This window comes from Chrysemys picta, chromosome 9 (assembly GCF_011386835.1).
Source record: "Chrysemys picta bellii isolate R12L10 chromosome 9, ASM1138683v2, whole genome shotgun sequence".
In the NCBI taxonomy this organism is placed as follows: Eukaryota; Metazoa; Chordata; order Testudines; family Emydidae; genus Chrysemys; species Chrysemys picta.
In genome coordinates, this window is record NC_088799.1 from 55,029,951 (window position 1) to 55,046,093 (window position 16,143).

Below are 16,143 nucleotides of genomic sequence, written 5' to 3' on the forward strand. Positions count from 1 at the left end.
GCCATAGCTAGCACTGGGATCATGGAGCCCGCTCAGATCACCGCGGCAATTATGAGCACTATGAACACCACGCGCATTGTCCTGGAGTATATGCAGAGCCAGGACATGCCAAGGCGAAACCCGGACCAGCCGAAGAGGCGATTGCAGCGCGGCGACGAGAGTGATGAGGAAATTGACATGGACATAGACCTCTCACAAGGCACAGGCCCCAGCAATGTGGAAATTATGGTGTCACTGGGGCAGGTTCATGCCGTGGAACGCCGATTCTGGGCCCGGGAAACAAGCACAGACTGGTGGGACCGCATCGTGCTGCAGGTATGGGACGATTCCCAGTGGCTGCGAAACTTTCGCATGCGTAAGGGCACTTTCATGGAACTTTGTGACTTGCTTTCCCCTGCCCTGAAATGCCAGGATACCAAGATGAGAGCAGCCCTCACAGTTGAGAAGCGAGTGGCGATAGCCCTGTGGAAGCTTGCAACACCAGACAGCTACCGGTCAGTCGGGAATCAATTTGGAGTGGGCAAATCTACGGTGGGGGCTGCTGTGATCCAATTTGCCAGGGCAATGAAAGGCCTGGTGATAGCAAGGGTAGTGACTCTGGGCAACGTGCAGGCAATAGTGGATGGTTTTGCTGAAATGGGATTCCCAAACTGTGGCGGGGCCATAGAAGGAACCCATATCCCTAGCTTGGCACCGGAGCACCAAGCCACCGACTACGTAAACCGCAAGGGGTACTTTTCAATGCTGCTGCAAGCCCTGGTGGATCACAAGGGACGTTTCATCAACATCAACGTGGGATGGCCGGGAAAGGTACATGATGCTCGCGTCTTCAGGAACTCTGCTCTGTTTCGAAAGCTGGAGGAAGGGACTTTCTTCCCGGACCAGAAAGTGACCGTTGGGGATGTTGAAATGCCTATCGTGATCCTTGGGGACCCAGCCTACCCCTTAATGCCATGGCTCATGAAGCCATACACAGGCAGCCTGGACAGGAGTCAGGACCTGTTCAACTACAGGCTGAGCAAGTGCCGAATGGTGGTGGAATGTGCATTTGGACGTTTAAAAGCGCGCTGGCGCAGCTTACTGACTCGCTCAGACCTCAGCGAAAAGAATATCCCCATTGTTATTGCTGCTTGCTGTGCGCTCCACAATATCTGTGAGAGTAAGGGGGAGACCTTTATGGCAGGGTGGGAGGTTGAGGCAACTCGCCTGGCCGCTGATTACGCGCAGCCAGACACCAGGGCGGTTAGAGGAGCACAGCAGGGCGCGGTGCGCATCAGAGAAGCTTTGAAAACGAGTTTTGTGACTGGCCAGGCTACTGTGTGAAACTTCTGTTTGTTTCTCCTTGATGAACCCTCCAAACCCCCCCCCCCGACCCGGTTCACTCTACTTCCCTGTAAACCAACCACCCCACCCCACCCTCCCCTCCCCAATTCGAGCACCGCTTGCAGAGGCAATAAAGTAATTGTTTTTTCACATTCATGCATTCTTTATTAGTTCCTCACAGAAGTAGGGGGATAATTGCCAAGGTAGCCTGGGATGGGTGGGGGAGGAGGGATGGAAAAGGACACACTGCATTTTAAAACTTTAACTCTTATTGAAGGCCAGCCTTCTGATGCTTGGGCGATCATCTGGGGTGGAGTGACTGGGTGGACGGAGGCCCCCCCACCGTGTTCTTGGGCATCTTGGTGAGGAGGCTATGGAACTTGGGGAGGAGGGCTGTTGGTTACACAGGGGCTGTAGCGGCGGTCTCTGCTCCTGCTGCCTTTCCTGCAGCTCAACCATACGCTTGAGCATATCAGTTTGATGCTCCAGCAGACGGAGCATTGACTCTTGCCGTCTGTCTGCAAGCTGACGCCACCTATCGTCTTCAGCCCGCCACTTGCTCTGTTCATCCCGCGATTCAGCCCGCCACCTCTCCTCTCGTTCATATTGGGCTTTTCTCATCTCCGACATTGACTGCCTCCACGCATTCTGCTGTGCTCTATCAGCGTGGGAGGACATCTGCAGCTCCGTGAACATATCGTCCCTCGTCCTACGTTTTCTCTTTCTAATGTTCACGAGCCTCTGCGAAGGAGAAACATTTGCAGCTGGTGGAGGAGAAGGGAGAGGTGGTTAAAAAAGACACATTTTAGAGAACAATGGGTACACTCTTTCATTACAAGGTCGCATATTTCGGCTTGCAGGCAGCCACGGTAGGCCACAGTGTTTTGGCTTTTTTAACCTTCTTAACATGCGGGAAAGGTTGCAAACAGCAGCACATTTCCCATATCAAGGATGAATTGGGTTGTCCATTTTAAAATGGGTTTTCAATGTAAAAGGAGGGGCTGCGGTTTCCCGGTTAACATGCGGCACAAACACAAGTAACCCCCCCCACCCCCCCCCACACACACGATTCTCTGGGATGATCACTTCACCCCTCCCCTCCACCGCGTGGTTAACAGCGGGGAACATTTCTGTTCAGAAGAGCAGGAACGGGCGCCTCTGAATGTCCCCTTAATAAAATCACCCCATTTCAACCAGGAGAGCGTTCTGGAGATGTCCCTGGAGGATTTCCGCTCCATCCCCATACACGTTAACAGACTTTTCCAGTAGATGTACTAGCCGCGATTGCCAGGGCAAATTAATCATTAAACACGCTTGCTTTTTTTTTTTGTAATGTTTACAAATATTTACAAAGTTACACTCACCAGAGGTCTCCTGTGTGCCCTGAGGGTCTTGGGTGAGTTCGGGGGTTACTGGTTCCAGGTCCAGGGTCACAAACATATCCTGGCTGTTGGGGAAACCGGTTTCTCCGCTTCCTTGCTGCTGTGAGCTACCTACAGTACCTCCATCCTCATCTTCCTCGTTCCCCGAACCGTCTTCCCTGTGTGTTTCTCCAGTGAGAGAGTCATAGCACACGGTTGGGGTAGTGGTGGCTGCACCCCCTAGGGTCGCATGCAGCTCCGCGTAGTAGCGGCAAGTTTGCGGCTCTGCCCCGGACCTTCCGTTTGCTTCTCTGGCTTTGTGGTAAGCTTGCCGTAGCTCCTTAATTTTCATGCGGCACTGCTGTGTGTCCCTGTTATGGCCTCGGTCCTTCATGGCCTTGGAGATCTTTTCTAATACTTTTCCATTTCTTTTACTGCTACGGAGTTCAGCTATCACTGCTTCATCTCCCCATATGGCGAGCAGATCTCGTACCTCCCGTTCGGTCCATGCTGGAGCTCTTTTGCGATCCTGGGACTCCATCACGGTTACCTGTGCTGATGAGCTCTGCGTGGTCACCTGTGCTCTCCACGCTGAGCAAACAGGAAATGAAATTCAAACATTCGCGGGTCTTTTCCTGTCTACCTGGTCAGTGCATCTGAGTTGAGAGTGCTGTCCAGAGCGGTCACAATGAAGCACTGTGGGATAGCTCCCGGAGGCCAATAACGTCGAATTCCGTCCACACTACCCCAATTCCGACCCGCAAAGGCCGGTTTTATCGCTAATCCCCTCGTCGGAGGTGGTGTAAAGAAACCGGTTTAAAGGACCCTTAAAGTCGAAAGAAAGGGCTTCGTTGTGTGGACGTGTCCAGGCTTAGTTCGGTTTAACGCTGCTAAAGTCGACCTAAACCCGTAGTGTAGACCAGGCCACAAAGTGACAGCATCTTTTTATTACAATTGTAACCCTTCTGCCAGGCCGAGTTGATAGCAGCAAGGGCCGGGTTCAGCACATAGGGGTCTCATCCCAACAGCGTAATACAAAACCAGCGCGAGCCCCCACCCAGTGACCTGGGAAAATCTTACACACACCCCTGGGTGCTTCGAAGAGGCAATACTTCCCCTCTCACAAGCACAGTCTCGGTGTAGCAGAAAATGTTTAATAACATGAGGTAAACGACATAGCATTAAATTGGAAAAACACCACAACTAGAGTTCATAGACCAAACCATGAGTGAAGACCCACCCCAGCAAATTGGGCTGTGTCCTTTCCCATTGGTTCTTGAAACCAGCAACCCAAAAATCACCCGAAGTCCCAAAAGTCCAACACACCCAAAGTCTCTTGGGTCCAGCAACCCAAGAATCACCAAAGTCCAAAAACCCCCAAATTCTCTGTCCCTGGTCAGTGCAGCCCCAGAGTTCAAAGGGGGGTGCGCGGAGTGTTAAGGGGCACCTTACGTGATCCGAGGCCGACCGGCCACCTCTCTGTGGGGTTCCGCCGCAGCCTTCACCACCAGCCGTCCTGTGAGCCACTCCTGCCGTCCCACGAACTGCTCTGCTCTACCAGCTGCTCCGCTCCACTCCCCGACCCGTGAGCCGCTCCAGTCGTCCCCACAAACGGCTCTGCTCCGCTCGCCGTTCCTTGGGTCGCTCCAACCGTCCCCGCAAGGCTCCGCTCTGCTGGCTGCTCCTCCAGCCGTCCCCACAAACTGCTCCGCCAGCCACTTAGCAATATAGCTTCAGGCTCCCCCACTAGTTAACACAGCACTCAGTGATCTCAGCTCTTAGTAATTTTAGCTCTTTTGTGATTTCAGCTAGTAGTAGGGGAGCCCCAGTACTGGTGCACTATTGGTCCAAAAAAAGAAGAACAGGAGGACTTGTGGCACCTTAGAGACTAACAAATTTATTAGAGCATAAGCTTTCGTGGACTACAGCCCACTTCTTCGGATGCATCCGAAGAAGTGGGCTGTAGTCCACGAAAGCTTATGCTCTAATAAATTTGTTAGTCTCTAAGGTGCCACAAGTCCTCCTGTTCTTCTTTTTGCGGATACAGACTAACACGGCTGCTACTCTGAAACCTATTGGTCCAAAGTGAATTCAGTTCAGCAGCCTGTAACTAGACTCCTAATGGAATCAAAGTTAGCTCTGACATTCAACAGTGAAGAGAGAAGAAAATACAATTGGTGTTTTAGGCTCACAAAAAGGGCCCATACCACCAGGTACAAATACCTGCCCCCAACCTCTCTTAATTCACTAGGTTTTGTAACCCATGCCCCTTGTCAAGCAAGTGCTACTTAGTTAATGGTGAGTCCTTCTGTCATACAACAGTTACCCTGATTCTGTGAATCAAGGCCAGTGGAACAAAACTTTATTCTTCCTGCCCCAATAACAGAGAAACTGGGGATCCCACACCAGCCAAAGTAACCACTTTCCATTGCTGTTGTCTCATGCCAGGCGGGAGGGTGTGCCTATGCAAACAAGATCAGCCCCTGGAGTTCTTTTCCACACTTGCCATAATTTACCACCAGATGTCAGGGTAGAGCTCATCCTGACTCTGCTTACACAATGAATGGCTTTAACTATTTATATGTGTAAGGGGACTGTTGGTTCCTTACTAAAACTCAGTGGGGTTTTTTGGTTCACTAGCTCCCAGTACCAAAAGAAAGGGGAAGGGTTGATAGGAAAGCAGCATCCTGAGACTAACAGTCCCCAGGAGCAATGGGCAAACCAAAACCCTGATGAAAATGGCCAGATCCCTCAAATTGACCTGGTGTTACCCAGGAACAGGGAAATAGAAAATATAGGTAATGAATAAGGCTAAGATTTTTGTCATGGATATTTTCAGTAAAAGTCAGGGACAGGTCATGGGCAATAAAGAAAAATTCACGGAAGCCTGTGACCTGTCCCTCACTTTTACTAAAAATATAAATGGTAAAATAGGAAGGGGCTGGGAGCTCTGGGGGCCCCACCACCTGTGGGGGCTCAGAGCTCCAGGGTTTCCCTACCCCCTGTGGTGGCAGGGAGCTGCGGAGGTCTCCCTGCCTCCGCCATGGTGGGGAGCTGCAAGATGTTAGAGGGCTTTCCCTTCACCCTCTCCCCTGGTTCTTGTCACGCAGACAGAAAGCAGAAGACCAGAAGTCCGAAGTGCAGGCAATGCAATGTTTATTGGGGTTAGTTTCCAGCAAGCATGTGTACCATAACTCTGACGTTGCAGAGCCTTGTTTCTCAGTGTCCCTTCCCAGCTCTGATGCCGCAGAGCATTGCCTGTGTCCCCATTCCCACCTTCTCTTTCTTAACAGGCCCATATATACCCGCAATGTATGCCCACAGTCCCACCCCTTACAATTTATGGTCATGTTCCATTTTGGGGGGTCATGGGTCTTCATCCCATCTCTTTTATAGCCCATGAGAGGGGTGAGAAGTGAGGTTGTGCTACAGTCAGCGACAGGCATTTCTCTGGCCTTTTAGTGTTTTACCTCCCCCCAATCCCCCTTTGCCCCTCCCGACTGGTTTCTTGACCTTGCCTTGTGATAGGGGTTGAGGCAGTCTTCAAGTGTATGCTCATATATTACACTCCCACCATGCCCCCGCATAACACTTTAACTGCTCTATCCCTTTTCTCTTCCCATTATACTAACAAACCCATCTGGCTAGGGAGAAGCAACACACACAGTGTCTTTGTCCTTTGTTCACACATAATAGTATAAGATATAAGAGTATCAAAAAGTCAAACCCAAAATTCTATATCAGGCTGACAAACAAGCCTATATATACTAACATGGGGTCCCCCTGCCCTGCAACAGGGGCCTGGGAGCTGCGGGGGTCCCCCTGGCCCACTGTGGCAGCCGGGGAGCTGCGGAGGTCCCTTTGCCCCACCATGGTGGCCAGGGAGCTGCTGGAGTCCCCCTTCCCCACCATGAGTGGCGGGGAGCTGTGGGAATCCCATGCCCCGCCGCAGCAGCTGGGAAGCTGCAGGGATAACCCTACCCCACCACGGCAGCTGGGGAGCTGTGGGGGTCCCCCTGCCCCGTCATGGTGGCCAAGAAGCTGCAGGGGTTCCCCTGCCCCGTGGAAGTGGCTGAGGAGCTGCCGGAGTCTCCTTGCCCCTCGGCAGGTGGTGTAGAGCTGCGGGGATCCCCATGCCAAGCCGCAGCTGGCAGGGAGCTGTGGGGATCCCCCTGTCCCTCTGCGGTGGCCGAGGAGCTGCAGGGATCCCCCTGCACCACCATGGTGGCAGGGAACTGTGGATCCCCTCCTGCCGCTGCGGTGGGAAGCTGCAGGGGCCACCCTGCCCCGCCGCGGCATCCGGGGAGCTCTGGAGTCCCTTGCCCCGCCATGGCAGGCGGGGAGCTGCATGGGTCCCCCTGTTGCCCATACTGGCTGGGAGCTTCAGGATACCCCCACCCACCCATGGCAGCCAGGAGCTGTGGGGTACCCCCACTGCCCATGGTGGCTTGGAGCTAGGGAGCCTGCTACCTCAGATGGCGGTAGTATCTCCCAGCTCCCTGCCACTGCGGAGGCAAAGGGACCTTGCAGCTCCCAGCCCCCCATGCTGAAGTGACCTCCGTGGCAAAATCATAGCCTTAGTAATGAACCAACAGCCTTAAGAAGGTCCCAGAGAACTACTAAGGGTCTACTTCCTGTTAAACTGAGATGATTATGCTATTGGTTCTATGTAGTGTTTTAATTAATATTATCACTAGGGCCCTACCAAATTCACGGTACATTTTGGTCAATTTCACGGTCATAGGATTTAAAAAATCATAAACTTCACGATTTCAAATATCTAAAATTTCACACTGTTGTAATTGTAGGGGTTCTGACCCAAAAAAGGAGTTGTGGGTGTGTGGGTGTGGCAAGATTATTGTAAGAGGTGTTGCGGTACTGCTACCTTTACTTTAGTGCTGCTGCTGCTGGCGATGGTGCTGCCTTCAGAGCTGAGCAGCTGGAGAGCAGTGGCTGCTGGCTGGGATCCCAACTCTGAAGGCAGAGCCACCACCAGCAGCAGTGCAGAAGTAAGGATGACATGATGTGTTATTGCCACCCTTCTTCTGCTCTGCTGCCTGCAGAGTTGGGCCCTCAGTCAGCAGCTTCCACTCTCTGGCCACCCAGCGCTGAAAGCAGCAGCGCAGAAGTAAGAATGGCATGGTATAGTATTATCACCTTTACTTCTGCATTGCTGCTGGCGGGGCACTGCTGTCAGAGCTGGGCATCCAGCCAACAGCTGCCACTCTGTGGCCACCCAGCTCTGAAGGCAGCTGTAACGATGCTGCCTTTGGTGGGACACTTCTGAGAGTATCAATTGAGGACAAATTGCTTAGAGCAGGGCAGTTACATCCCAAGGCTGAGGTTTCTCCACTTCTAAGGCACAAGAAACCAGACAGACGGAGAGGACTTTGGTTTTACACCACTGGCTAACCATAAGTCGTACAAGCAATTCCCTTAGACACTCCAGTTTCCCAGTATCACCACCAGTGCCACTCGTTATGGGGATGAATGGTTATGAAAACCAATACCCCAGTAAAAGAAAAAAGGTTCTCCTGATCCCAAAGGACCAAGCCCCAGACCCAGGTCAATATACAAATCAGATCTTACCCACAAATCATGCTGTTGCCAATCCTTTAGAATCTAAAATCTAAAGGTTTATTCATAAAAGGAAAAAAAAGTTACCTTTTCCGTAACTGGTGTTCTTTGAGATTGTCTATTCCACAATATGTGTGTGTACTCATCACATGCACCGGTGCCAGAAGTTTTTCCCCTAGCAGTACCTGTAGGGGGGGAGCACCCCCCATGACCACTGGAGTGACACCTGCCTGGCGCGGTATAAGGGGAGCTGCGCGCTCCTCCCATCCTTAATTCCTTCTTGCCAGACAACTCCGGCAGAGGGGAAGGAGGGTGGGATATGGAATGGACATGAGCTACACATCTCGAAGAACACCAGTTATGGAAAAGGTAACTGTTTTTTCTTCTTCTAATGATTGCTCAAGTGTATTCCACAATAGGTGATTCCAAGCTATATCTGTTGGAGGTGGGTAGGAGTTCACAAGTTCCCAGGATGAAGGACAGCCCTGCCAAACCCAGCATCATCCCTGGTTTGGGAGATAATCGCATAGTGCGAGGTGAACGTGTGAACCGATGACCACGTGGTGGCTCTACAAATCTCCTGGATGGGGACATGGGCCACGAAGGCAGCCGATAAGGCCTGTGCCCGGGTTGAATGTGCCCTCACAATGGGTGGCGGTGGAATGCCCACCAGCTCATAACAGGAACGGATGCACAAAGTGATCCAATTGGAAAGCTGCTGAGTGGAAATCCGCCGGCCCCTCGCGCGCTCAGCCAAGGTAACAAACAGTTGTGAGGACTTTCTGAATGGCTTAGTCCGCTCGAGGTAGAAAGCCAGAGCCCGCCGCACATCGAGCATGTGGAGACGGCGCTCCTCACTGGACACCTGAGGCATGGGGCAGAGGACTGGTAGAAAAATGTCCTGGCCCATGTGGTAGGCAGAGACCACCTTTGGGAGGAACACAGGGTTTGGTGCAGCTGGACCTTGTCCTTATGATAGACCGTGTACGGCAGTTCAGAGGTCAGGGCCCTGAGCTCTGAGACTCACCTGGTCGATGTGATAGAAACCAGGAAGGCCACCTTCCATAAGAGGTGAGACCAGGAGCACGTGGCCAGTGGTTCAAACAGGTGCCCCATGAGACGAGCCAACACCAGGTTTAGGTCCCACTGTGGAACCGGAGGTCTAGAATACGGGAAAAGATGGTCTAGACCCTTAAGGAACCAGCCAGTCATAGCATGGGAAAACACCATGTGTCCTTGCACCAGTGGATGGAAGGCCGATATGGCCGCCAGGTGCACCTTGACAGACGATGGCGCCAGGCCCTGGGCCCTCAGGTGGAGGAGGTAATCAAGGATAAGCTGGATCGGGGCGGTCACTGGGGAGACACCCTGGTCTGTCGCCCACCTAGAAAACCGGGACCACTTTGCCAAATAAGCGCGGCGAGTTGAGGGCCGTCTACTTTCGAGGAGGACGCGCTGAACTTGCTCTGAGCATGTTCTTTCCTCTCCACCTAACCATTGAGCAGCCACGCCGTAAGGTGAAGAGCCGCTAGGTTGGGATGGAGGAGGTGGCCCTGGTCCTGTGAGAGCAGATCCAGGCAGAGGGACAATGGCCACAGTGGAGCTACCGCCAGGCCCATGAGGGTCCCATACCAATACTGCCTGGGCCACACCGGGGCAATCAGGAGGACTCAGGCCTTGTCCAACTTTATCTTCTCCAGGACCCTGCTGATTAGAGGGAACGGGGGGAAGGCGTAGAGAAGCCAGCCTGACCAGGACAGGAGAAAGGTATCGGAGATAGCATCCCACCCCAGGTCCCCCCTGGAGCAGAACCAGGGGCATCGTCGGTTCTGCCAAGTCGCGAATAGGTCCACCTGGGGAGTTCCCCACCTTCAGAAGAGCCGGTGGGCCACTTCTAGGTGGAGGGACCACTTGTGTTGTGAGGAAAAGTCTCTGCTCAAGCCATCCGCCCTCTCGTTACGGGCGCCCAGTAAGTGGAAGGCCTTCAGGTGGATGTCGTGGGCTATACAGAAGTCCCACAGCCTGAGGGCTTCGAGGCAAAGGGCAGAGGAGCGGGCCTCACCTTGCCTGTTGATATAGAATTTCGAGGCTGTGTTGTCCGTGAGGACCCTGACTACCTTGTCCTCCAGGTGCGAGTGGAAGGCCATATACGCCAGCTGCACCCGCTCTGAGCTCCTTGACATTTATGTGTAGGTACCTAATCAGGTCCTGAGCCGACCACAGGCCTTGGGTCTGAAAGCTCCCCACATGAGCCCCCCAAACGAGGTCCGATGCATCGGACACCAGCTCCAGCAACGGGCCCTGTCCCTGAATGGGACCCCTTGGAGCATGTTGTTTGGGGTGGACCACCACCGCAGGGAGGTAATCACAGCATCTGGCACAGTGAGGACTTTGTCCATCCTGTCCGTGGCCTGGGAGAAATTTGAGGCCGACCAGAGCTGAAGGGGCCTCATCCTGAGTCTGGCGTGACGGACCACGTACGTGCATGCCGACATATGACCCAAGAGCTGCAGGCAAACCCTGGCTGTTGTCACCGGGAACCTTGTGACTGAGTCGATGAGACCTTTCAGGGTCTTGAACCTGTCTGGCAGGAGAGAGGCCTTGGCCGACACTGTGTCCAGGAGTGCCCCAATAAACTCTATGCGTTGGACCAGGACTAACGTGAACTTGCTGTTGTTTACCAGTAGGCCCAAGGCAGTGCACTTGGACAGGAGGAGCACCATGTGATCCCTCACCTGTGACCGGGAGGTGCCCTTGACAAGCCAATCGTCCAGATAGGGAAATATCTGTACCCCATGCTTCTGAGGTAGGCCGCTACCACCAACATGCATTTTGTAAACACTCTGGGGGCAGTGGATAGCCCAAACGAGAGGACCATAAATTGGTAATGATTCTGTCCCACCACAAAACGAATTTGTGGATGTGGAAGTATGCGTCCTGCAGATCGAGGGCAGCGTACCAGTCCTCGGGATCCAGGGAGGGGATGCTGGAGGCCAGGGAGACCATGCGGAACTTGAGCTTCACCATGTGCTGGTTCAAATCCCGTAGGTCCAGTATGGGCCTGAGACCCCCTTTGGCCTTCGGGATAAGGAAATAACAGGAGTAGTATCCCTTGCCCATTAACTCCTCGGGCACCACCTCTATCGCTCCTAGTCCTAGGAGCTGCCCCACCTCCTGCTTGAGCAGAGCTTCGTGCGAGGGGTCCCCCAGGAGGGACGGGGATGGGGGGTGGTTGGGTGGGGAGGAGGTAAACTGGAGGGTGTAACCCCGGGCGATGGTGTTGAGGAGCCATCAGTCCGAAGTGAGCCGAGACCATTCTGGAAGGAAAGCACACAACCGGTTGGAGAAGGGAAGCTTTATTGGTGTTGGATCCCTGATGAGGACTGGTGGGTTGCCCCCGACCATCCCATCAAAATTGCCTTTTTTCCGCCTGCTTACCCTTGGAGGTTTCAGGCTGCGGGGCAGGCCGAGACTGCCTGTGAGGGCACCTCTTATAGTGCCGTTGCTTCCTATGGGTGGCCTCATACTTCAGGAGGGTGGCCGGAGTTGGAGTCTGCTGCGGCTTGAACTTAGGTTTTGCCGGAGCCAGGACACAGAGACCCAAGGTCTGGAGGGTCGTGCGGGAGTCCTTCATGCCATGCAGCCTTGTATCTGTTTCCTCTGTGAACAGAGCTTTCCCATCAAACAGGAGATCCTGCATGGAAGATTGCGCCTCGCTGGAGAGCCCGGAGAGCAGGAGCCATGACGCCAGTCTCACGGACACCGCGGAGCCTAATGTCCCTTTCTCTTTTGGTCAGAGGCTTAAACGATTTGCAAATCTTGCACCTCTCGCTGATATGGCTTTCTCCCAAGCAGCACAAACAGTCTTTGTGCGGGTTGCTACTTGGCACAGAATGCCAACAAGAATCGCACGACTTAAATCCTGGGGCTCCGGGCATGCCCCGGCCCAGGCTCACTGACTAACTAAACTAACTACACTAACTAACTACAGGTACTAAACGAACGAGGACAAGCTACAGCAAAGCTGGAGCAGAGCAGTTCTGACGCACCTTCACTAGCGGCAAGAAGGAACTGAGGGTGGGGGAGGATGCAGGTCCCCGTATACCGCGCCAGGCAGGCGCCACTCCAGGGGTCACAGGAGGCGCTCCCCTCCACGGGTACTGCTAGGGGGAAAATTTCCAGCACAGGTGCACGTGGTGAGCACGCACACCTATTGTGGAATACAAATGAGCAATCACTCGAAGAAGATATAGATGAGAGCTAAAATTGGTTAAATGGAATCAATTACATATAGTAATGGCTAAGTTCTTGGTTCAGGCTTGTAGCAGTGATGGAGTAAACTGCAGGTTCAAATCAAGTCTCTGGAGTACATCCACAGCTGGAATGGGTCGTTCAGAGCTTCAGTGTGCAGCAAGGTTCCTCCAGAAGTAAGGAGCATGATTGAAGACAAGATGGAGGGGTTTTCAGCGCCTTTTATATTCTCTGCCCATGAAAGGACACCCCTTTGTTCTGACTGTGGAAAATCACAGCAAGATGGAATTTGGAGTCACATGGGCAAGTCACATGTCCATGCATGACTCAGTTCTTTGCAGGCCGACACCATTGTTTACATGTTAGTTTGAACATTCCCAGGAAAGCTCAGATGTGGATTGGTGTCTCCCAAAGTTCATTTTCACCCAAGTGTTTCTTGATTGAGCACTTACTGAGAATAGTCCCTTCTCAAGAAGCGACCAAATGCTTCACTGAGGCTACTTAGAATCAAAACACATTGAGATATAAGTACATAGCCAATATTCATAACTTCAACTACAAAAATGATACACACATACAAATAGCATAATCATAACCAGCAAATCATAATCTTTCCATAGACACCTTACTGGACCTCCTTTGTACAAGATTAGGTGCAAATATATAACAGTGGTTGCAACAATGATCTATACGGTGTGACAAAGTTCCTTCTCTATCTTGATGGGTCCTGCGCTTATTGGCGGATTTTCTTGCCTCAGAGATTCACCATGTGGGTTGGGGAACAGCCCAGAGACCTTCCCCTCTGGTAGAACCCACAGTCCAGGTCAATTAGGAGGTTTATGGGAAACCCGGTCCCACCCTCTGCTCCAGGTTCCAGCCCAGGGCCCTGTGGTCTGCAGCTGTCTAGAGTGCCTCCTGGAACAGCTGCACAACAGCTACAATTCCCTGGGCTACTTCCCCATGGCCTCCTCCCAACACCTTCTTTATCCTCACCATAGGACCTTCTTCTTGGTGTCTGTTAATGCTTATACTCCTCAGTCCTCCAGCAGCACGTCCTCTCACTCCCAGCTCCTTATACCCACACCACAAGTTGAAGTGAGCTCCCTTTTAAAACCCAGGTGCCCTGATTAGCCTGCCTTAATTGATTCCAGAAAGTTCTGGAACCTTCCCTGTTACCTTACCCAGGGAAAAGAGACCTACTTAATCTGGGGCTAATATATCTGCTTTCTATCACTCTCCTGTAGCCATCTGGCCTGACCCTGTCACAACGGTCATAGTTTATGTCAATAACATCACAGCAGCTCAGAAGAAAGGGTGGCAATACCGCAACCCCCCTAAAATATGGCCCTCTCTCCCCGCAACTTCCTTTTCGGTCAGGATCCCCAATTTGAAAAATGCTGGTCTCCACCCATGAAATCTATATAATATAGGGTAAAAGCACACAAAAGACAAGATTTCATGGGAGGAGACCAGATTTCATAGTCCGTGCCGCGTGAATTTGGTAGGGCTCTAATTATCACATATAGTGTGGAAAAGTAGACATTGAATGTTAAATATGTTAAATGTTCTTTTGCTATTAATGATTTTTTTTATATGCCATGATGTGCGTATATGTTGCTAATATGGGGCCCAGAGGTACTGGTGTGAATACTATGGCTGTGGCAGAATTTTAGCAACGGGGAACGACCCCTTACTAAAACTAAGTGGGGTTTTTTTGGTTGGCTAGCTCCCAGTACCAAAACAAAGGGGAAGGGTTAATAGGAAAGCAGGACCCTGAGACTGACAGTCCCCAGGAGAAATGGGGAGAGGCCAATGTTCCAGGTCAGCCTGATTGACAGGGCAGGAAAGCTAATGAGAGAGTCAGGAGGCCGGGGGGGTCCAGTCCTCTGTGTGAGCTGGAATTGCCTGGAACGGAATGGGGCCGAGCTAAGGAGAGAGCAGGGGTCCGAGCTGAGCAGGGGAGCAGGGCCACACTGGCCAGAGAGAATCATAGAAGATTAGGGTTGGAAGAGACCTTAGGAGGTCATGTAGTCCAACCCCCTGCTCAAACCAGGACCAACACCAACTAAATCATACCAGCCAGGACTTTGTCAAGCCGGGCCTTAAAAACCTCTAAAGATGGAGATTCTACCACCTCCCTAGGTAACCCCTTCCAGTGCTTCACCACCCTCCTAGTGAAATAGTTTTTCCTAATATCCAACCTAGACCTCCCGCACTGCAACTTGAGACCATTGCTCCTTGTTCTGTCATCTGCCACCACTGAGAACGGCCTAGCTCCATCCTCTTTGGAACCCCCCTTCAGGTAGTTGAACGCTGCTATCAAATCCCCCCTCACTCCTCTCTTTTGCAGACTAAATAATACCAGTACCCTCAGCCTCTCCTCATAAGTCATGTGCCCCAGCCCCTAATCATTTTCGTTGCCCTCCGATGGACTCTCTCCAATTTGACCACATTGTTTCTGTAGTGGGAGGCCCAAAACTGGACACAATACTCCAGATGTGGCCTCACCAGTGCCAAATAGAGGGCAACAATCACTTCCCTCAATCTGCTGGCAATGCTCCTACTAATACAGTCCAATATGCTGTTAACCTTCTTGGCAACAAGGGCACACTGTTGACTCATATCCAGCTTCTCGTTCACTGTAATCCCCAGGTCCTTTTCTGCAGAACTGCCACTTAGTCAATCGGTCCCCAGCCTGTAGCAGTGCACGGGTGTGACGCTGCACTCTATATGTTTATGGAAATATGCTTATGAATATAAATATGACATAACTGAAATATGCTTTGTGCTAGATATGCCATGTAACATATCTTTGCAAAGGTTATGATCTACTGAATATATTCATCCAATTTGTTGGCATGTATCATTTTTATATCTGAAGTTATGAGCATTGGCTCTATGCTTGTATTTGAAGTGTTTGATGTAGGAAACACATAAGGGAGGTTTGGCCAACATATTATGAAGAGTCTATTCAAGTAATTGGAAGTACTTAACTAACAATGGACCTTGGGAGATGCCAGTCCACATCTGAGCTTTCCTGGGAACGTTCAAACTGACATGTAAACAATGGTGTCAGCCTGCAAAAAGCCGAACTGTTCATGGACATGTGACTTGCCCAGTTGGCTACAAACTCCATCTTGTTGCTGTGATTTTGCACAGAAGAGCAAATGGGTTTCTGCCCACAGGAGAGAGAGTATAAAAGCTTTATACAGAGTAAAACGGATTTATTTGGAGTTTGGATCCCATTGGGAGCTGGGTGTCTGGGTGGTGGAGACAGGAGCACTTGCTAGCTGTTTTCAGTTAAGTCTGAAGCTTTGGGGGCGTGGTTCAGACCCTGGGTCTGTGTTGCAGCAGGCTTGCATGTCTGGCTCAACAATGCAGGGTTCTGGAGGGCCAAACTGGCAGAGAAAACGGGCTCAGAGGTAGTCTCAGCACATCAGGTAACAGTCCCAAGGGGGATCTCTGACCGAACCTGTCACAACGGGATTCTTCCATCCTAAGTGAGGACTCTGCACTTGTCCTTGTTGAACTTCATTAGATTTCTTTTGACCCAATCCTCCAATTCGTCTAGGTCACTGTGGACCCTATCCCTACCCTCCAGCATATCTACCTCTCCCCCTAGCTTAGTGTC

At 51.8% G+C, this 16,143-nt stretch overlaps 1 protein-coding gene and 1 long non-coding RNA gene across 2 annotated transcripts in view; one reads left to right on the forward strand and one right to left on the reverse strand.

The window, feature by feature from the left end:
• The window catches only part of LOC135973519 (uncharacterized), a 33,751-nt gene that overhangs the window by 5,384 nt on the left and 12,224 nt on the right, over positions 1-16,143 (forward strand). The gene's annotated exons all lie outside the window — the stretch shown is intronic.
• On the reverse strand, positions 1,466-3,393 carry LOC135973351 (uncharacterized). The gene is made up of 2 exons (XM_065556238.1): positions 2,688-3,393; positions 1,466-2,087 (listed from the first exon to the last, which is right to left on the reverse strand). Exons 1-2 carry the CDS (start codon positions 3,223-3,225, stop codon positions 1,585-1,587), a joined length of 1,041 nt encoding a protein of 346 aa, XP_065412310.1. The 5' UTR covers positions 3,226-3,393; the 3' UTR covers positions 1,466-1,584.

Coding starts and splice junctions, on each gene's coding strand:
- LOC135973351 (XM_065556238.1), bottom strand. CDS start 3,225: ATGGAGTCCCAGGATCGCAAAAGAGCTCCAGCATGGACCGAACGGGAG. Junction 2,088..2,687: donor GGGCACACAGGAGACCTCTG/GTGAGTGTAACT, acceptor CTCCTCCACCAG/CTGCAAATGTTTCTCCTTCG.